Source organism: Fonsecaea monophora, assembly GCF_001642475.1.
Source record: "Fonsecaea monophora strain CBS 269.37 chromosome Unknown Scaff53, whole genome shotgun sequence".
NCBI classification, from domain to species: Eukaryota; Fungi; Ascomycota; class Eurotiomycetes; order Chaetothyriales; family Herpotrichiellaceae; genus Fonsecaea; species Fonsecaea monophora.
In genome coordinates this window covers 173,757-194,773 of record NW_019173984.1, presented here as the reverse complement: position 1 = coordinate 194,773, position 21,017 = coordinate 173,757, and the positions used below count along the sequence as shown (strand labels likewise).

The 21,017-nt window shown below is 48.4% G+C and overlaps 5 protein-coding genes across 5 annotated transcripts; 4 read left to right on the top strand and 1 right to left on the bottom strand.

Annotated features, from left to right (window-relative positions):
• Positions 1–392: 392 nt before the first annotated feature.
• On the bottom strand, positions 393–2,433 carry AYO21_07171 (hypothetical protein; the record flags this gene model as incomplete). The annotated part of the gene is made up of 6 exons (XM_022657128.1): positions 393–592; positions 716–771; positions 848–893; positions 955–1,827; positions 1,880–1,945; positions 2,007–2,433. 6 exons carry the CDS (start codon positions 2,431–2,433, stop codon positions 393–395), a joined length of 1,668 nt encoding a protein of 555 aa, XP_022510617.1.
• Positions 2,434–3,067: 634 nt separating this feature from the next.
• AYO21_07170 (hypothetical protein) lies at positions 3,068–4,958 on the top strand (the record flags this gene model as incomplete). Its single annotated transcript, XM_022657127.1, has 3 exons — positions 3,068–4,134; positions 4,244–4,572; positions 4,630–4,958. The coding sequence occupies 3 exons, from the start codon at positions 3,068–3,070 to the stop codon at positions 4,956–4,958; spliced, it is 1,725 nt and encodes a 574-aa protein (XP_022510616.1).
• Positions 4,959–5,533: 575 nt separating this feature from the next.
• AYO21_07169 (hypothetical protein) lies at positions 5,534–7,934 on the top strand (the record flags this gene model as incomplete). The annotated part of the gene is made up of 8 exons (XM_022657126.1): positions 5,534–5,556; positions 5,624–5,880; positions 5,985–6,349; positions 6,454–6,534; positions 6,594–6,678; positions 6,723–7,245; positions 7,301–7,489; positions 7,547–7,934. 8 exons carry the CDS (start codon positions 5,534–5,536, stop codon positions 7,932–7,934), a joined length of 1,911 nt encoding a protein of 636 aa, XP_022510615.1.
• An 8,318-nt stretch (positions 7,935–16,252) lies between these two features.
• Positions 16,253–17,450, top strand: AYO21_07168 (hypothetical protein; the record flags this gene model as incomplete). Its single annotated transcript, XM_022657125.1, has 2 exons — positions 16,253–16,451; positions 16,540–17,450. The coding sequence occupies 2 exons, from the start codon at positions 16,253–16,255 to the stop codon at positions 17,448–17,450; spliced, it is 1,110 nt and encodes a 369-aa protein (XP_022510614.1).
• Positions 17,451–17,790: 340 nt separating this feature from the next.
• On the top strand, positions 17,791–19,676 carry AYO21_07167 (hypothetical protein; the record flags this gene model as incomplete). Its single annotated transcript, XM_022657124.1, has 7 exons — positions 17,791–17,998; positions 18,050–18,129; positions 18,182–18,349; positions 18,523–18,544; positions 18,603–18,655; positions 18,704–18,868; positions 18,921–19,676. 7 exons carry the CDS (start codon positions 17,791–17,793, stop codon positions 19,674–19,676), a joined length of 1,452 nt encoding a protein of 483 aa, XP_022510613.1.
• Positions 19,677–21,017: the final 1,341 nt, after the last annotated feature.

Here is a 21,017-nt window from a genome sequence, read left to right as displayed (position 1 = left end):
CACAATATGGCCACCCACCACCGTCTCCTTTCTTTTCAAGCCTGGAACTGGTCATTGCAAACTCGAAGGTCGTCGATGACTCGTGTCTTGAGCAGAAGAGCAACTCACACGGGATGCAAGATCTCCAAGTTTGGGCAGAACCCTGTAAAATTACGGCGGGACCTTCGACTTCACTTGATCGAGGCGCACTCAGTGATCCCATAATGATGACGCCTGTTTAATTTGATGGCGTTGATAATGAAGGAATCAATTTGTCCTCACGGGGCTACCTAAGAGTTATCCACATATGTGCCTGCACTTTGTAATATCATTATTACTGTAATAGTTCGACTCGGTCAGTGCCAGCTTTATTCGATCGTGATTATGGCTATTTAGAAAGCCTTTTACGACATTCACGACGCCTTGGATCTCCGCGGTGTGAAGCAGAGATTCAATGGGGCCAGTTGCATGGTGAAACAATCCTTCGTGTTGGTCAAGAGGTTTGTGCCATCTTCTCCAGGGGCAAATGTCACGTCAAATTCTGTGACCAGGCGAGCACATACCGACTGAAGCTCCATCAGAGCCAGCTGTTTACCAATACAGGAATAGGGACCTAGTATCACGTTAATCAGCGAGAAGGATTCACAGGTACATACCCGATGAGAATAGTTCCTTCAGGAGCTAGAAGACAGGGAGAGGAATTTGGCAAGGAGAGTTCATCAGGCTCGAAACATACCGCTTGAGAATGGGGCGAACGCCGCAGAATGGTCCGAATACTTGGAATCATGGACCCTATAGAAGCCGTGTACAATTAGCCACTGTGCCAACTGGGCTCAGACAACCCCACTTGTCGAACTCGTTGACTCACCATCTGTCCGGCAAGAACTCTGTCGGTCGCTCAAAGCAGCTTTCGGCTAACTTGCGTGTCAGTACCATCAGTTTGTCCAGAGACAAGACTTCCGCTCCTCCACTTACCTCTGAACATGGTGTAGAAGGGGATGATAATGTTGACACCTCCCGGGATATAGGTGTCGCCAAGCTGTATACCCTCCGGCGAGGTTATTCGCTGCGTTCCTGACGCTACGGGAGGGTGCAATCTCAAGGTCTCGTTGATTAAAGCATTGAGAAAGGGCAATTTCTGGAGAGACGTAAAATTGAATTCCCCTTTTAGAAGGTCGAGCTCCTCTCTCAGCGCGTCAATGTGAGCCGGCTCCTTGGCGAGATGGTAGAAAAGATGTGTCAAGGTTGCGGCCGTCGTGTCACTGCCTGCTACGATGATCAGGCGGGAATCACCCAGCAACCATGCTTTGTCTGTAAAACCACTGCTGGCCATGGAAGGAGAGTTGATGATCCAGGACGAGATGTCCTGAGATTCGGATCCCGTTGCCACTCGGTCGTCGATCATTTTCTCACAGAATGCTAGAAACTGGCGAAATTTGCGATTAAGTATGGGCACGTAGGTGAAGAGGATGACTGCCCAGGTGACATGGCCAAGGGTCCCCATATAGTAAATTCCTTCGTTCAGCAGGTCAATCGCCCAATGGCTCCCACCTGTCTCGAGCATGTCAAAAGACTTGCCGTATGCAAGATCGCCCATGACGTCAAAGCTATAGTAGTTGAACCACTGCGAGGCATTCAACGGCTGGCCCGTGCGAGCGGCGATTTGTTGGGTTAGGGATTGAGTGAATAGTTTCACCCTAGGTTCGTAGTCTCGCAACGCTGTGCAGCTGCTGTCAGTTGTTTCACGGTCTTCAACACTCGGGAGTGCCAAAATGGAGCCGACCTTGAGCAGTGAAACCTTTAGCCCAGCTTCGACGGCGAAGATCATGGAAATACCGTGACCGAGTGCTGTGCATCGAGGTCAAAGCCGGTGTGCTATCGTACCAGGTCCCCTTGGAACATTTGGAAGCGGACCCGTGGACCACCTTCATGGCATCAGGATGGACAATGGACAGTTCATTGGGACCTGCAAGAAGTCGATGTCAGCCGACGAACATTAGTGGTTTGGGGACGGAAAGAACCTATACCGATGCGAACGAATGGCCCGTACTCTCTGTGGAGCTTGTCCATCTCCTCAAAATTGCGAACAGATCGCGTCACGAGGCCAAAATGCCACAACTTTGAGTATTTTGCGAGTGACGGGCCCGGGAAGGACCTTAAGCGGTGAAAGAAGCCGCGATAGACAGCCATGCTCGTGAAAAGCCCTAGGAGCAAGGTGATGGTCAGTGCAGCAGTCAGACCGAGCGCAGCGACTGGCTGCATGCCATGACGCACAAGAGCCAACGTGGCAACTGCTGGCAAGGCCAGGAGGGCTTGGAAGTAGCGTAAGGCCAGCATATGGTGCTCGCCATGGATGAAATACCCCAGATGCAAAAGCACACCCAACACAAAAGAAATGGCAAAGAAGCCTGGGCCTTCGGTCAGGTCATGAACAGGATAGGAGAGTATGAACATGTTGATCGATACTGTGATTTCAACGTGCGAGCAGAATCTTTTGCAGTGACGCACCACAGCTACTATATGGCGGTAATAGCTGGGTGTGGTGGCATCAGAGAGGGTTTCTCATATCCGAGGCACAACCTTCAGCGCCGACCACCATTATTTCACGTGCCAGAACCAGGTGACAATTTCTTGAAGGCCCAGGGAGTACGTCGCGCAGCGTGCCAGGATGTTTCTCAGACTTTGTGTACGACAGCTCCTCCCGCTCGGGGTGGGGCGTTTCTTTTGGCCGAGTTTGGCTTTCGGTGTGCTGGGCCAATCGGGTTACGGGCTTCGGCCGAACGAGTACATATCCACACAGCCGACGATCCTGCCTTGCGGATAACGTCGAGAGGATGCTCAGTGTTCGACGGCAACAGCCCGCGGCATCCGCGAGACACGCAGGAGCCTCGAGGGATCTTTGGTCAAAACTATATATAGATCACTTTATATTTGCCAGGCCGACCATCCAGTGTTGCCAGCTTAGCAGCGACAAGGAGGTAGATTTGTGTTCAGCTGCTTACAAGACTTCCCCATTCCTTTAAATCAGAAGATAGTGTAAAGGGCATCAGTCGGCAGGAAACTAGGGAGCTAGGGAGCATTGACTCTCATGACTTACCGGTCTCGTTGGTCGGTCGACATCCCCAGATGCTCGTTTCCGACCTTTGTGTTTGGTGACGCAAAGGCCGATCTGGGCTCGGAGCCATGCTTCTTGGATGCGTCCCGTTCAGGCGAGCGATTTCTTACAAGAAATTCGTTCAAGCTATGGTCGCAGAGACTAGCGATGGGGCTGCGGAAGCACGCACATTTTCAGGATGGAGATCGAGTGGTGGTCTTTTCCGGTAACTCGTTGGCTGTGCCGGTGGCCTTCTTCGGTATCGTCATGGCGGGAGGTATCTTCTCAGGCGCAAACCCCACCTACACGTCGAGGGAGCTTGCGCATCAAATCCGCGATTCAGGGGCCAGCATTGTGCTCTGTGCAGACTTTCTGGTCCAGACAGCTTTGGAGACGGCCAAGCTGTGCGGTCTAGAGCCCAGTCGAATTTTCCTGCTCAACGACTCCATTTTCTGGGGCCCCGATCCAGATGAGAGGGAATCTGTCACACAAGTATGCAGAAGCTGGGACGCCTTGATGGCACCGGAAGTGAAAGCGAGCAATTATGGCTGGCACACGTTAGATGGGCCCGGGGAATGCGACAAGACTGTCGCGCTCAACTATTCCTCCGGCACCACGGGGCTGGCCAAGGGCGTGGAGATCACCCACCGCAATTATGTGGCCAACACGTTGCAACTTAACTTCCTAAATACGCTCTGGCCCGATCACTGCGAGCGAACCAAGAAGGCAAGATGGCTCTGCTATTTGCCGTTGTATCATGCCCTGGCCCAGACCCTCTATGTTGCTTGCGCCTTGCAGCAAAGGATCCCGGTCTATATCATGACCAAATTCGACCTGTTGGAAGTTTTGAACAACGTCCAACGATTTCGAATCACGGATCTTGCCCTCGTTCCGCCGATTGCCGTGGCCCTGGTGAAGCACCCTGCGACAAGGAACTTTGATCTGAGCTCCATTTCGGCCGTTACCAGTGGTGCCGCACCCTTGAGTCGAGACATTTGTCGACGATTGGAGAAGATCTTGAATGGCAGAGTCAACGTTAAGCAGGGATGGGGCATGACCGAGTAAGTGGCAATGCATTCCTGTCCCTTTCTCCTCCTCATTCCCGTTAGGCCCTGCCCTTTTTGCTCCTTTCGGGAATATTTCGCAACCTATGCTGACTCTAGTCCGAAGAGTCACCAGCTCTCTGTTAGGATGGGATCCGACACGGTACTCCGACTCCAGCGGGGTGGGTGAGCTCAATCCCAACTGCGAAGCCCGGATCGTGCAGGTGGTGGTGAAGTTGAATGGCACCGAAGATTTCGTCCCTGTCACGCAGCGTGGGCCGGATTACACCGGCGAGCTGTGGGTGCGCGGTCCCAATGTCATGAAAGGATACTGGCGGAATCCATCAGCGACGGCGAACGCTTTCGTGGAAGACCGAGAAGGCCGGTGGTTGAGGACTGGCGACGTGGCCTACATCGACCACACGGGCTGTTTCTTTATCGTCGACAGAATCAAAGGTAAGGGTGATCAACTAATGGATCATCGTGCTCATCGATCTGACTGACGACTCACAGAGCTCATCAAAGTCAAGGGCAATCAGGTGGCCCCCGCCGAGCTCGAAGCCCTGATTCTTGAGCACCCGGACGTTATAGACGTGGCGGTGATAGGTAAGCCAACTGAAGAGGGCGATGAGAAGCCATGCGCCTTTGTGCAGAAGCGACCGGGCGCGACGATCACCGCCAAAGATATTGAAGACTTGGTGAGACAGAGGACGGTCAGATATAAGTGGCTGGCCGGTGGAGTTCAGTGGATTGACGCAGTTCCGAAGAACCCATCAGGCAAGATCTTACGGCGGCAATTAAGAGACCTCGCTCGACAAAGACCAGGCGTGCAAAGACTATAGAAACTTACATATCGAGTTTGCTTGCCGGATCCCGTTACGTTACGTGGTCACCGTATGTGCATGAAGGATTTGCTTTGTTTTTGTTTTTTTTTTTGCTCCATGTATAGTTGTGCTTGAAGCCCCAGGCATCAAGGGGAGGAGACTTGGGGGGCTTAGGGCTGTCTAACAAGGGCTAGACCGTGTGCTCCTCGCCTCCCCTCTTTAAGTCGGTATGTCACCTTTAGCCTCCGAAGTGTGGGGCCCCTCTGCGGGGTGAGGAACCTGATCCTGTATATATTGCTTGGCCTGCCACGCTGGAGAGACCAAAATCAACATTGCTCCATTCTCCCGACCCGTTTATTTCCTCGCCAGGCCGGCTTTCGATGAATCTATTATTGCCTGATGGACTCGCCCCTCCATACGGAGAAAATACCGTATCAGGAGCACAGCTGGGGAGTTTCATCAGCCATCGTTCTGGCCCCCGACGGAGGGCCATCAAAACCTGCTTGTCCTGCCGACGCCGGAAGGTGCGCTGCGACCTTTCACACGGCGTTCGTCCATGCACCAAATGCGCGTCGGATGGCTTCACGTGCGACATGGAAACAAGCAGCCATGACAGGTGAGTGCAACTCTGCTGCTCACCGGCTCACTACGCTACCATGCACCTTCTGATCCCGTCCGGACAGAGATGATGGTCAACGCCGCTTCGACGTTCGAAATCCTGCTACTGCCAATGCTGCGCAACAGTGTATGGCAGTCTCAGTCGCGAGTCCGGCGCCACAGAGTGCAGCTCATGCGCAACCGCAGCAGCGCACCCGGGATTCTGTAAACATTAGTTTCGATCAGCTGTTTGAGTCTTTTTCGCAAACTTCGGGTATGGGGGATCTGTTTACTCTCGAAAACCCGGCTGCAGCCGGACCGAAGGTCCAGATTCAGCCCTCATGTGAGTTTACAGCAAAAGCCGCAGCTCACCAACAGGCCGACATACCCACTTTTCCCGTTTTCAAGTCTCAAGGCGCAGTCATCTGACTTTCTGGGTAAACGTAGACGAGAATTTGTTTTGGCAGCAGAAGTTGGGCTTCGGATTACAACCCGTCCATCCAGCTAATTTCTGCCTACCGGGGAAAGATGATGCCGTTGCCACCTCCTGCCCTTTCCTCAAGTGTACCAGGCTCGACCGGCTCGACCAGGAGGATGTCAAGTTCCTGGAACAACGAGGATGCTTTACACTACTCCCCAAGGCCGTTTTGGACGTGTTTATGAAGCAGTATTTTCTTTATATACATCCACTTCTTCCAATCTTCAACGAGTGCGAATTTTGGCGCCTCTACCAGCAGCCAGAATGTGAGGAAAGCTCCGAACACCAGCTATCGCTCTTCACCTTTCAGGCCATGTTGGCCGCTTCCTCGATGGTAAGAAAGCCCCTCTTCCTTTGCTCATCCGTTTTCTGTATTCTTGACCAACCAGACTTCAAGCTCTGTGCTGTACCAAGGCTAATGACTATTGACGGCCCAAGAAAGTTCCCATTGGGGTCCTGTTGAGTAGCGGCTTTGCCTCTCATCAGCAGGCATGCTGGATCTTGTTCCAACGTGCCAAGGTGAGCATGCTTCCGTCTCTAGAGCTTTGCGTGGCAACCTAATTAACATTCTTTTCCAGCATCTTTACGATTTCCGAACCGAGGAGGATCCCTTAGCGATCGCGCAGGGGTCCTTGATGCTTTCCTTGATCGCTCCAACGGATAGTATGCACCAGGATAACACTCTGTGGCTCAATATTGCCATTCAGTACACCAAAGTGCTGCGAGGGTATCGGTCGCCGGTCAAAGCAAATCAGAGTTCGGCGTGGCCCAACGGTGCACAAAGACTTTGGCATTGCTGCCTTATCCGCGACCGGATCCTTTCCCTAGCATGCGCCGACCGCTTCAGATCAGACCAGAGAGTTACGACGCCAGCACGGCCTTTGAGAGGGTTCCTGAGGGGGTGGCAACAGGCAAAGGCGAATACATGGGCTCTCTCATCCACGATGTTGACACGGAACGCTATTTGGCCAAGATCCATTTTGCCTGTGTCCAATTTGCCATCATGTTGACCGACCTCCTGATGATGGTGTATCCTCATGACAATGCTGGAGTCACGCCCATCGACTCGTTGAGCGACCACTCCGACTTTGTCTTGCGCGTGGAGAGGTGTCGGTCCGCTCTAGACAAGTGGTCCACCACTTTCCTGACCGAATTCCCCGACTCCCCGCTCCCCGCCCACGAGGGAAACGTGGCTGTGTTCTTCCGGAGCCTTCTTCTTATGTGCCATAGGTACGGCACCATCCTTGACTATTGGAAGTGTCGTGACACTGACATGGTAAGATAGTAGCGCTAGGATTGCACTCCATCAGCACGAAATCACCGCAGCGTATTTCTATCCGGGCTATATCAATGCGTACGACTCTCAGCGGCTGAGCGTGGCGAGAAGTAATATCTACGACAGCATTCAGACCATTTGCAACCTGACGAGAAGGCTACAAGTGCAGAACCTGCTCTCAAAACTTCCTCCGACCGCGTGAGTGTGAAGATGCCGTAAACAAGAGGAACGCGGCGGACTGACCGGAATACGCAGGCTGGCTTGCATTGCCTACCCCTTTTTAATCTTGAAGCTAAGCATGACGCTGCAGTCGACCACACACACGCCTCCTCTGATCATCACCATGTGGAACACTCTCCAAGAATCCATAGACTTTTACAAGTCTCATTACGGCATGCTGGAAAAGGTCTTCTCCTCGTCTTGGAAGCTGGTGCACATGTCCAATCAGGGACCAGGGCGTAGTACCACAACGATCGATCTATGCTCCACTGGCTCGCAGCAGCACCTCGCGGTGAAGTTGCAGTGGTGTGACGACTTTAGGAGAAATGTTGAATTGTTGTTGCGGGCTTCCATGGCGTTGGACTTGAACATTGCAGAAGGGCCCAACAATGGGACAACCGATCGACTGCCCGTCATCCTGTAGCTTTTTCATGCGCATGTGTGTTCTTATCGAGGTCTTTGGAGGCAAGGCGGAGAAGGCAGCCGTGTAAACATCCGGTGACCATAGGAGTCTGGGGAGGACTGTATAACAACAGATTGCAAAAGGTCGCTACCTCACGGAGAGGTGTGAGTAGGTCTCGTCGAGGAAGGGGAGAACGTCAAACTCACAAGAGATGTCCATGTCGACCGATGAATTCGTTAATTGATATGGCAGCATAGGACACACTGCACGCTGACCCTGGCTTTCGACCACATCCAACCACCTCACGAGAACTAATCGTCCAAGTCACCAAGGAACATGTGATGTTTTGTTTCCAAGTCTGCTACCTGCATAATTAATTAGTTTCCTGATGGCTGGAATGGAGAACGCCCATTAGTGATTCAAGTCCAAGCTCGGTCTGACTTACAGTTAAGGCTCGTGTTACGAACAGGCCTTTTCCTTAACCTGGAGACACAAAAAGGGGGAAGGTGTACCGAAGGGAGGCTAACGCGTACCCGCCAAGGAATGTATTTATTAACATATTTAAAGAAGGGAACGTACTAATGTATTCGGTAGGTACGCTAAGGGAAATATATATGAACCTATCGATACATATTAAACATACTAATATATCTTAATGTAGTTCGCTAGGACTATACAGGTAGCCTCTAAAGGTAGTTCCTATCACGAACACCCACGTGATACTAGACACTCAGCTTAGGCTACCTACTAAGGAATTAGGCCGCTAGCTAAGTAGCTAGCTTATCGTATATATATAGTAGGAGGGATCTTACCTATTAACCTTAAAGCCTTCTTTAAGCGTTAATATCTCTATCTATAGACTAGTTATCTATCATTATTAATCCTATAGTATATACATTCACCCTTTAGTTAGCTAACTAGTCTGATAGTAGATAAGGTTACTATTAGCTCGCTTCGCGAATTAAGTAGAATATAAGGACTTTAATCTATACTTAACTAAGCTAGTTATAGAGGATATCCTTATCCTAGCTTAGCGTATATAGTGTGATGGGTTGAACCTAGAAGGAGGCTCGGTTCTGACGAACCAGCGCCAAGACTAACGACAGGACTAACGCCACCTCCTGATTGGACGAGGCGCGTACCGTACAAGGGATACCGAATCCTGGCAAACTGAGACACCGTACGCAAGGGAAGGTAAGGAAGAGAGACAAAAGGCAAGGGAAACGTAAGGCGTGTACGAAAGAGGAAGGATAAGGGAGAAAGGGGAAGACATTAAGTGTGAGGGTTTGGAAAGAGTTCTGTAACTAGCTAGCCAACCTAGTAACAAGGAGGATAAATCTGAGGAGAGAGAAGGAGGAATAATGTCCCCTCCTTCTCTCCTTATATCGTACGCTCTTCCGCAAGGGATACTCATTATCTTCCCCTTTCTCCCTTATCCTTCCTCTTTCGTACACGCCTTACGTTTCCCTTGCCTTTTGTCTCTCTTCCTTACCTTCCCTTACGTACGGTGTCTCAGTTTGCCAGGATTCGGTATCCCTTGCACGGTACGTGCCTCGTCTAATCAGGAGGCGGCATTTTGCCTGTACAATGTACAGGTAAATTTAGCTAATCAGGAGGTGGCGTTAGTCCTGTCGTTAGTCTTAGCGCTGGTTCGTCAGAACCGAGCCTCCTTCTGGGTTCAACCCATCACAGGTACGGTTCGATAACTACGACTATATCGAGAGACCTTAAGACTGAGAGGTAATAACGGTATAACCCTTTATAAGGAAGGAAGTATAGGTACGACCTATAAAAATTTTAGCCGAAGTATCCGAATGTCCGCCTAAGTATAAAGAACTTAAAGAAGTATTCGAGAAAAAGGTAGGACTCGAGGCACTACCTAAATATAAGCCGTAGGATTATAAGATATAACTCTAGGAAGGGAAGAAACCTACGTTCGGACTACTATACTTACTATCCGAAGTAGAGTAAAAGGCTCTACGCGATTACCTTAAGGATAACTTAATAAAAGACTATATTAGACCCTTAGAATTAGAAGTAGGCTATCCGATTCTATTTATCCTTAAGAAGGGCGGTAAAGAACTTCGATTATATATAGACTATCGAAAGTTAAACGAGATTACCGTTAAAAACGTATACTCGCTACTACGGATTAACGAGCTATAGGATAAGCTTAGAGAAGCGAGGTACTTTATAACGATCGACGTAAGAGACGCGTACTATCGTATACGTATAAAGGAAGGCGAAGAGTAGAAGACCGTCTTTAGGACCCGATATAGTCTATATAAGTACTATATAATGCTATTTAGGCTTACTAATATACTAACGACGTTCTAAGTACTGATTAATAACGTCTTACGGAAATACTTAGATATCTTCTACGTCGCATACCTTAACGATATTCTAATTTACTTAGAAGAATATAAACTATATATAGAATACGTTATTAAGGTCTTAGAGGCCTTAAGAGAATATTAACTACTAGTTAAGTTAGAAAAATGCTAGTTTTATAAGCTAAGTATAAGATTTCTTAACTATATAGTCTTATAAGACGGACTATAGATAGACCTAGAGAAGGTTAAAAGTATACTAGAATAGCTAGAACTAGTAATACTTAAGGAATTATAAGCGTTCCTTAGATTCGCTAATTTCTATAGAAAGTTCATTAGGAACTATTCGCGAATCGCAGCACCTCTAACGAACTTAATAAAGAAAGGAGTCGCGACCTTTACTTTAACGGGAGACGCTTAAGAGGCAGTACGAAAACTAAAAAAGGCGTTTACGGAGGCTCCGATCCTTACGATCTTTAACCCGGACCTCTAGACACTCCTTAAAACGGATGCATTAGACGGCGCGATCGCCGCGGTCCTAATATAGATAGGATAAGATAAAAAAGTAAGGCTAGTAGCTTACTTCTCGAGAAAAATGACAGTACTAGAGCTAAACTATGATATATACGATAAAGAACTACTTACTATCGTCGAAGTACTAAAGTATTAGAGAGTATACCTCGAAGGACCTAAACGTACGGTTAAGATATACTCCGACTATAAGAACCTACTATATTAGAATACGACGAAAGTTCTTAATCGAAGATAGGTAAGATAGGTAGAGACGCTCGCCACTTATAACTTCTAGATCTACTATATTAAGGGTGTGGAATATCGCTATCTAGGTCTCTTACCTAACTAGGCTTAGCGCTAGGCACGTGACTTGATCACGTAGCTAGGTGGCTTAGCTAGTTAAGATAACTAGGTAGTGTAGCCACTTACATCATCGCTTACTAATAGCGATTCGATGGGTTTCGTTTATCTTCTAACTATCGCCACTCACTACCTATATAAAGACACTCCTCTCCCCTCTCTTAGATAGTTAAGTTCACTAAGCCTTCTATAGTCGAATAGTTAATACCTATCGGTTCGATCCTATAATGAGCCTATCTATTACCTATCTAGGTAATCCTCCGAGTCCTCCGAACAAAGGGTAAGGAAAACGGTAGGGTAGACGCCTTAAGCCGTAGGCTAGATTACATAGCGGATATTAAACTAACGCCCGCGTCACTTCTACGATAAGAAGGAGAGTACCTCACGTACGCTTAACCTACTTACGTAGTAGGAGGGCCATTATATAGTATAAATAATAGGTATGATACAAGAATCTAGATAAAGGATACTATAGGGATAGAGTAACTATAGAAACTAGATGAAAATAGAAAATTAGTTATAAAACACTACTACGATGATCTACTTATAGGACATCTAGGAATCAATAAAATAATCGAGTTAATTACCTAATACTATGAACTATAGAGGGGTATAAGAAAAGATATATAAGAATTTACGTAGAATTACGAAGTGTATATACGGGATAAGTATAGTTAATATAAGCTATACGGGTTACTATAACTATTATAGATACTAGAGGGTACGTAGACATCTATCACGATGAACTTTATTACGAAACTATTAGAGTTAAAGGAACCCCTTACGGGAGTAACTTATAATAGTATCTTTGATATATAATAGGCTAACGAAGTTCTCGTACTTTAGGCCTTACCTTAAAAGTTTAATAGCGGAAGACTTCGCCTATAAATTCTTGAAAACCGTATTTATAAATTACGGTATACTAAAAGAAATTATTACGGATAGAGATAAGCTCTTTACGTCTAAGTTCTAGAAAGAACTAATAAGGTTATTAATGACGAAGTATAAGCTATCTACATCGTTCTACCTATAGATAGATGATTAGACTAAGAGAATAAACTAAACCTTAGAATAATATTTACGGATATATATAGATTACGGATAGACTAATTAAGTCGCGATACTACTAGTCGTATAGTTCTACTTTAATAATTATAAGTTAGTAATAGGAATAAGCTCATTCTACGCTAACTACGGTTTCTACCCTAGGCTAGAAGATACGATTATAGAGAGTACGAACCCGGGAGCTCTTAAGAAAGTAGCGATAATTAAAGAGATACACTAAAAGTTACGAGAAAACCTCGGATTTATTATAGAGAGAATGGTAAAATACGTAAATAAGAAAAGGGTCGAGGGACCGCCCCTAGCGGAGGGGGACTCCGTCTATCTTTTATAAAAAAAATATTAAAATAAAGCGGCTAAGTATAAAACTAGATTACGTTAAGCTAGGACCCTTTAGAATTAAGAAGAAGCTAGGGAAAGTTAACTATCGGTTAGAACTCCTAAAAGATATAAGGATTCATAATGTATTCTATATCTTATTACTTAAACTAGCACTAAAGAACGCTAAACTAATCTAATTACTACCGCTAGACGAAGTCGCACTAGAGGAATACGACGTAGAGAAGGTACTTTAGAGACGCGTTAGGTACGGTAACCCTCAGTACCTAATTAAATAGTTAGGATACGACGAGTTAGAGAATAGCTAGGAACCGGAGACTTACCTATCGAAGGAGGTTCTAAAGGAGACCTAAAGATAACACCCGGAGTAGTTCTACTAGATAATACAGCCTCCTAGTTAATTTATTCGACGCTCGAGGCGTTATTTTAGGCGAAGTTAGGTTTAGCGAGAATTAGCTTCTCTAACTCCGGTAGTTTATCGAACACCCTTAACGCTTATATTTTACGACGTAACATTCGACTCGAGATCCCCTCGAGGTGCTTAAGTTCCCCTCGAGGTGCTTAAGTTCCCCTTAGAAGAAGACGTCCTCCTCCTCTACCTTAGCGATTAGCTTACGGAGCCGAGCGATCTCTTTTCGCTTCGCCCGCGACTTTATAACCAGCTATTTCTTTTATTCCCCTACTTTTCGAAATTCTTCCATTAAGAAAGTACCGTTACATTTTCGCTGTTTTCGGAGACATTCGGTATACGAAGACGACTATTCGCGGTCGTAGTAATAGATAATACTATAATTAACGTACTCAGTATAGGCGACCATTACGATGTTATCCGAATCGGTAGAGATGGAGTCGGTAAGCTTAATGCGACGCTCGCTTTAAGTTTTCATAGGTTTTAAGGAACGACGAGGTTTAACTATACGGAAGTTCTATATAGTTAGTTATGAGATAGAAGAAGAAGAGAACGAGAGATATAGGGTAGGCGCGGCCTACCTTAAGTACGTTAAGGATAACGAATAGGATGGAAGGGGGATAGTGTTAGAAACGGCCTTTATATGACCTAGAGCGCTAGGCGCCTAGAGGTAGGTCTACCGAGTCGGGGCGGCCTGATAGATGTAAGGCTAGGTTACGTACCGTACGTGACTACTAAAAAGGAAAACTTATGATATGATAGTATATTAGTATGGACTATATTAATATATTAATATACCATTCCTAGTTACCTATTCGGGATACGCCTTATAAGTATATAGCTACGCTTATTACCCTTTCATAGTTACACTCTCTCGTAGCTAACTTATGACATCTACTTCACTATACTATTCTAAAGTTATCTAACTATTTATACCTTACGTTATCTCGACCTAGCTTATGTAATATAAGGACTGTAACTGAGGAAGCCTAGCCCCGTTAGGCCATATAGGAAGCAGCTCTGACAAATATAAGGACTGTGACTGAGGAAGCTTAACCCCGTTAGGCCATACAGGAAGTAGCTCTGATAAAGGCTCGGTTCTGACGAACCAGTGCCAAGACTAACGTTAGGACTAACGCCACCTCCTAATTAGCCGAATTTACCTATATAAATACAGCCCCCTGATTAGATAAGGTACGTACGGTGTAAGGGATACTAGATCCTAGTAACTAAGATACGGTACGTAAGGAAAGGTAAGGAGGAGAGATAAAGGTAAGGGAAACCTAAGGCGTATACGAAAGAGGAAGGATAAGGGAGAAAGGGGAAGACATTAAGTACCCCTTACGGAGGAGCGTACGATATAAGGAGAGAGGGAGGGGACGTTATTCCTCCTTCTCTCCCCTTAGATTTATCCTCCTTATTACTAGGTTAGCTAGCTAGTTATAGAACTCTTTCTAAACCCTCACAATTCCTAGCTAACTTATTTCATTTATCTATAAGGTAAAGGCCACTAGTCTAGTAAGGCCGATAGCCTTATCTACGAGTGCCGTCGAAGGAGGGCCTTCGAAGTTAAGTAGGGGAGGCTATAACTAGTAGGGATGCTAAGGACGTATAATGACCGTTACGCTAGTCCGAAGGCCTTCGGCCGAGGACTAGCGCCGGTAGGGCCCTGTAAATTACTCGAAGGTATATAGTCAGACGGTCCCCAGGACCTAGTAGAATTCACCATGTTCCTCTATTGAGTCACACCGGTGGTAGCCTACCACGTGCCTGCCTCGCTGCCCGAGGTGGTCGACCTAGGCCGTAATACCCCCTCCCACCCCCGCCCCCAACCTTCATCCTGTTTATTCTTACCTGCGTCCATTTACTAAGGCCGAGATACTTCTGTCGACATAGACATGAGGCTCATCGACACCAGCGCGAAACTCTTGGAAGAGTTTCTTAGAGGGAAACAGCCCAAGCTTTGGCTGGCCATCCATTGAAGTCCTTGAGATATACATTGATGTCTTTTCTCGACAGCAATATTCTTACAATCTCAGACGATTAAGCTTGCTCGCCCACATCAAAGGCGTCATTCCAATAGCGTCCGCGGCATTGACATCAACTTTAGGATTGGAAGTCAGTCGAGCAGCCACGCCCCCATGGTCGTGCTCTACAGCGAGAGACAGTGGCGTTCTCAGGGTCTTCACTTGCTAGCTGTCAGGGTCAATGTCAGGCTAGCCTAAACTGCGCCCAATTGCAGTGCGATAATGCCCCTCACATCTTCATTGTTCACGCAGAGCATTTCAGCCAATACCGAAACGCCACATGTGACGACGCTTGGAGGGAGGAGAAGGGGCGTCGATGTCATTCTACCAAATCATGACTGGCTCTGGCCTTCACGACCAACGGTGCCTCAAAAGCGTCCATACCTAGAGACCCAATCTGAGCTCAATAACTGTGCGTTGGGCATCAACACCTTACTGCGCTTCTCCTTCATATTAGCCCATGGAGATTGCGGAACTCCAGTTCTCACATCTTTGGTCCAGGTTATTCACACAGCTCGAGGAAGCGGGCTAATCTGACTTTCATCCAGTGAGCGAGACCATGGCACCTTGGTTTAAGCCAGAGGACCACCCTACCAAGACAATCATCCGCTTGTCGACCACGTGCTTAGCACAGACACGCAATCCGCTCCAATGCTGGTCGTCGAACGTCGACAAGTTCTATCCGCAAGTACGACACATCAGACTGACCAGCAACAGCCGCTGCCTAACATGGTGCCAGTGGTAAGACCAACCACAGCAGTTACCCTTGGCACCACATGTAGTACCGCACAAGGCTTGTGGCATATGAAATGTATGTGCAACTGCTGGTCATTTTGTAGACATCTATCTTGTATGAATCTCGACCTCGCCGCCGCCGACCTTATATAGGAACCCATGGATTTGCAAATCTCAGCCTTACCTGTCAGCCTTATACGCCTTCTTGTAACTCTCCAATCTCGCTCGCCGCCTAGTATAGCTATTGTAGGTATGAAAGCCTCGTCCTACGATGACACCTTATTACCCTGACCTTTTTACGAAGGTTAGCCGAATTATTTCCACCGCGGCACACAACAGACTGCAGGGGCGCTAGATAGACTTAATACCAACCAAGTTATCATACTCACACACCTTGCCTGTATAAGTACTCGGGAAAGGTATTTCATCTTGGCACTTTTATAACCTGGAGAAGCTGCATTAGGTTAGTGCCTCATACCCTAAGCCGGAAAGAACAAAATATCTTATCGTGGTCCAGAAAAGCGTCGGCTCCTCAATTTGTGTGACTGCATCATATGGGAGTAGATGGGCAAAGTCCAGCGTCCAGGCCGCAAGCATCAGCACCACTCAACGTTCGGCAAATCCGCCGTGGTCAGGAGACAGCACAGCCATCACCCTCCCACCAAACCCAAAGCACCAGCCACCGGGTCCCAACATGGTCAGCCACAGGCACGGGTCAAGGTGCCTTTTACCAAGCATGACAACGTACTGCTTGTTGGCGAAGGTGAGTGCCAGTGCCCGATCTTCCTGGTTCGCGGCCTCTAGACGGACTGGATAGCTCATTGATGCGGTGGCTGCTAATGACATTCTAGGAGACTTTTCGTTCTCGCTGTCGTTGAGACTACACCACAAAGTGAACCAAATAGTAGCAACCTGCTACGACTCCAAGGACGTGCTCCAGAGCAAATACCCAGATGTCCAGAAGACTATAATACAGCTTTGGTCGGCCGCTCGTGGCAATGATACCGACACAACACAACATGAGACAGGTCAAGGCAATGAGACCGCGAACCACAAAGACGACGAATGGAATGGGTTTTCTCCGTCACCACCTGACTCTCCTACTCTCGATCAAGCCGTAGACTCAGACACGCCTCGAGACGAGGAAGCTGTCCACATCCTTTACGGCATTGACGCTACGAAGCTTTCGTCGGCGCATAAGAAAGCCCTAAGACCATATTCTCCCTTCACCAAGATTGTCTTCAACTTTCCCCATGTGGGAGGTCTAAGTACCGATGTCAACCGGCAAGTCCGCTACAACCAAGAGCTGCTGGTAGGGTTTTTTCGGTCGGCCAAATCTTTGCTCTCGTCTCGAACCCGTCCGGCAGCGGTTAGAGATGACGGGAGTGACTATGATGATATCTCAGAGGGTCTCAACCCTGGTGCGGTGAATGGCCAGATTCTCGTCACGCTGTTTGAGGGCGAACCTTACACGTTGTGGAATATCCGGGATTTGGCCCGTCACTGTGGCCTCAGGGTGGTGGAAAGCTTCAAGTTCCCGTGGTCTGCCTACCCAGGGTACCGTCACGCGAGGACAGTTGGGGATATCACCACCGGCAAGGACAGGAGCGACGAAGGGAAGAGGAAAGGGGCCTGGAGAGGCGAGGAGCGTGATGCCCGGTGCTACGTGCTCGAGGACCAAAGTGCAGAGCCGGAGGACGTGGTGTCACCCCGAGGGAAAAAGAGACGGAAGCAGGGGAGTGACGAAGATGACAGCGAGTGACACGATGTCCCTGTGAATATCCATAGGGGTATACGAGGTATACATATGCATTCGTCACCCCAAGTGCAATACTATATTGTCCAGGACCTGGTCATTTTGTTGTTGTTGCCAAGGACGCCCAGATAGCCAGACTCCTCACGAACATCCCGTCCACTTTTCTCCGCAAACTCAAGCCACGAGCCACACGCCGTCCCCAATCAATTCCACTTTCTTTTTCTCTCCCCTTCAACTACCTGGTACTATTCCCTACTCTTTTCCCTCACTTGCCACCGAATTAGACAGCTACGGCCCGTAGAATATCCTTCGCAACCACATCTGACATCCTCAGTAACCCTCCACCATGGCAGACGATGCGCCTCGCAAGCGGTCACGGTTCGACCAGACAGAACCCGAGCCACGAAAGACTTCGCGCTTCGACAGACGCTCCAGATCTCCATCGTCCCGACACAGCGAGTCCAGGAGAAGTCGCAGTCCGCTCGCAAAAGCTAGTCAGAGTCCCGCAGCGTCTGAGAAGCGCAGCACCCCTCTAGATCCAGCTGCCGCCGCCGGTAACTTCCCCCGTGCATACATGCCGTGTCGCGCTGCTAACACTCACAAAGCTGCCGCTGCTGCAAAGATCAATGCTGAGCTGCAAGCTCGCAAGGGCATTCAGCATGTCGACGTCCCTCCAGTTCGATCCGTACGTCGATACAGGCCGTCCGGACAAGGCGTGTACGCTGACCGTTCTTTAGTCACTCACTCCGACCCCTGCTCCTACTCCTGCGACTCCTTCCTCCGGTCAAAGCGCAGCCAAGGTTGACGGGGAGATCTACATTGCCGATGGAGACTATATCAAGGACATTGAGGTGAACGACCTGCGCAACCGCTACACTTTGACAAAGGGCTCTACGCAAAGGATGGTAAATTTCCCCTCTCACCTACTTTGATTGCATCGTTTGCTTGGTACTGGGTGTGTCGAGCTGTCCTCAGGAAACAACCTATCTTTGTCCGGCGAGAACAAGTACTCCAGCCGAAGGATGTCTCTCAAAACATTTACGTGGGTAATTTGCTGACATGGCTTGTCTGCCTTTAGATCAAGGAAGAAACAGGAGCTGGTATGATTACCCTGGCGCAATTCTTTGAGGGTTGCACAAAACTTACCTTTATTTGAAGATGTCACAACCCGCGGTTCTTACTATCCGGATAAGTCTATGGCTACTGCAACGGTAAGCTACAGAACCTACAAAAATGACCAATCGACTAATAGGACACAGAATCCACCCCTGTATCTGCACGTCACCAGCACCACCAAGGCCGGGCTCGAGAAGGCTATTGCGAAAATAGAGGAGCTAATGAAGCAAGAACTTCCCAACCTGGTTGACGAAAGACGCTTTCGCCGCAGGGAACCGGAGCAATTTGAACGAGATGAATTTGGCAGGGTACGTAAGAGACGATGTGACTGTTTGGGTCTCGCAACTCACCTGTGATCAGAGAAAATGGCCCGAAGAGCGGATTCCCATCGACATGGAGAACATTCCCGGATTCAACCTCCGCGCACAGGTCGTGGGTCAAGGCGGTGCCTACGTCAAACACATCCAACAGGAGACGGGATGTAGAGTCCAAATCAAGGGCCGTGGATCTGGCTTTATGGAACACAGCACTGGACAAGAGTCGGATGAGCCCATGTATCTCCATGTTGCAGGACCTCAACCCGCTCAAGTTCAAAAGGCCAAAGAACTGTGTGAGGATCTGCTTGCTAACGTCCGCGTGAACTTTGAGCACTTCAAAGCCAACCCGCCACCACCGAGAATGGAGTCATACACTGATGGTTACGGAGCTGATGCAAATCGCAGTTCTTATGGACACGGAAGAGACCGCGGTCGCGGCGACAACAATTACTCGCATGGCAGCAACAACTACAACTCCCCCTATGCTGGAGCGTCAGCCACCCCTGCGCCTGGAACTGCTTCTTCACCCACAGATTACGCCGCACAATATGCGCAGTACTATGCCAGTCAACCTGGCGGTGATCCTTACGCTGCCTATGGTGGCTATCAAAACTACGTTGCCTACTATCAATACTACCAGCAGCAGGCCGCTGCCGCTCAACAGTCTCCACCGCCACCGCCATCAGGACCAGCAGATAACAATCCTCCGCCTCCTCCGGCTGATAATGGTGCTGCAGCACCTCCACCACCACCTCCATCTAGTGGCTACTCGGCGGTGCCGCCACCTCCAGGTTTATGAGCATGTCTCGTGTCGTTAGGCTGACAATGTCAGATCAAGCACTCCGACACCACTACGACACCTCTTTCAGGGCAACATTGACGTTCTCCTTCCACCATTCTTTCTTTGACCTTGCTGTTTCGACAGGAGTATAGCAATATTCTGCCAGTGGGATCGCGGTTTGTATTTCGTGCGCACGGGAAGGGCCAACTTGAACGTTGGACAGGCAAAGTATCACAAAAGGACATAAAACTCGCGAGAGCTGATCGGTCAATAGGGACCTGATCCCATAATTCCATTTGCAAAGCTTCCTCGCGCGTTCCCAGCAGCTGACTTTGTTGGCGTAGTCGTGACAACTCGACCAGCTGCTCGGCTCGGCGTAGTGAGCGTATCATATGATGAGATGGATACGACTCGTTGTCGCTGAGTTTGGGCAGGTCGACTCGACACATGAACGGCTGCATGTGAGTGAGCCACACTTTTTCTAGAATCTCATGTACCAGGTCTCTGGGTCTGAAGTCTTCGGAGGCTATACTCCCGTGGACAAGGACCTTTGAGCCCGAAGCACAGTTTACAGTCAATTTGTCCGTCAGTCAGTCAGTCAGTCATGGCGAGGAGAGAACGAGTTCTACCGGTCGTTCATCCTTTTCGTATCTTTTGTCGTGGTTAACGAGCGAGTCGTTGCACGCCTTATTATCTGTCCCTGTCGATGCTGTGGTTCTATCAGTATACTACTACTGCGTCCGCCTATCTCGTCAGTCAAAGCACAGCACAGCATAGCACATCCAGCACAGCAGCACACATAGCCAGACGCATACCCGGATGGTGGTATCACACCAGAAGAAAAGGAAGAAATTCAGAGACAGAGATTATTGGGAACAGCATACGGCATTCAACAATACAGCACCTACCTCCGGGGTCTCCAAACATTTATTTTCCTTCCCAGTGTGTTTGAGCTGCGAACTCTCCAGACGATCCGATCCAGTCTGATCCAGGACCGAGTACCGAGTTTTATAATAGCTCTGGCAACGCTTTCTGGGATTCCAATGCTGGCCTTGCATATATATATATATACGTCGTACTCGGTATAGGATTCTCTAATTAACCCCGAGGCGAGGCTTCGAATTGTTGACCGGCTGACCATACTTTCCATTACTCTACGCCCTCAATGTACCTGGACCTGGTAGAATGAATACATATGTTCTCACAATTTCTAAATGTATTTTTAAAAAGTACAGAAGCCGAACAGAACATTTTCGCGTCGAGTGATTCTTGTTTCGACATGACCTCTGTACGTTTCAGAGATTCTTCGAGCCACATCCTTCCTGGCCCGTCACACACAAATCAAACGCCTCGCAATGC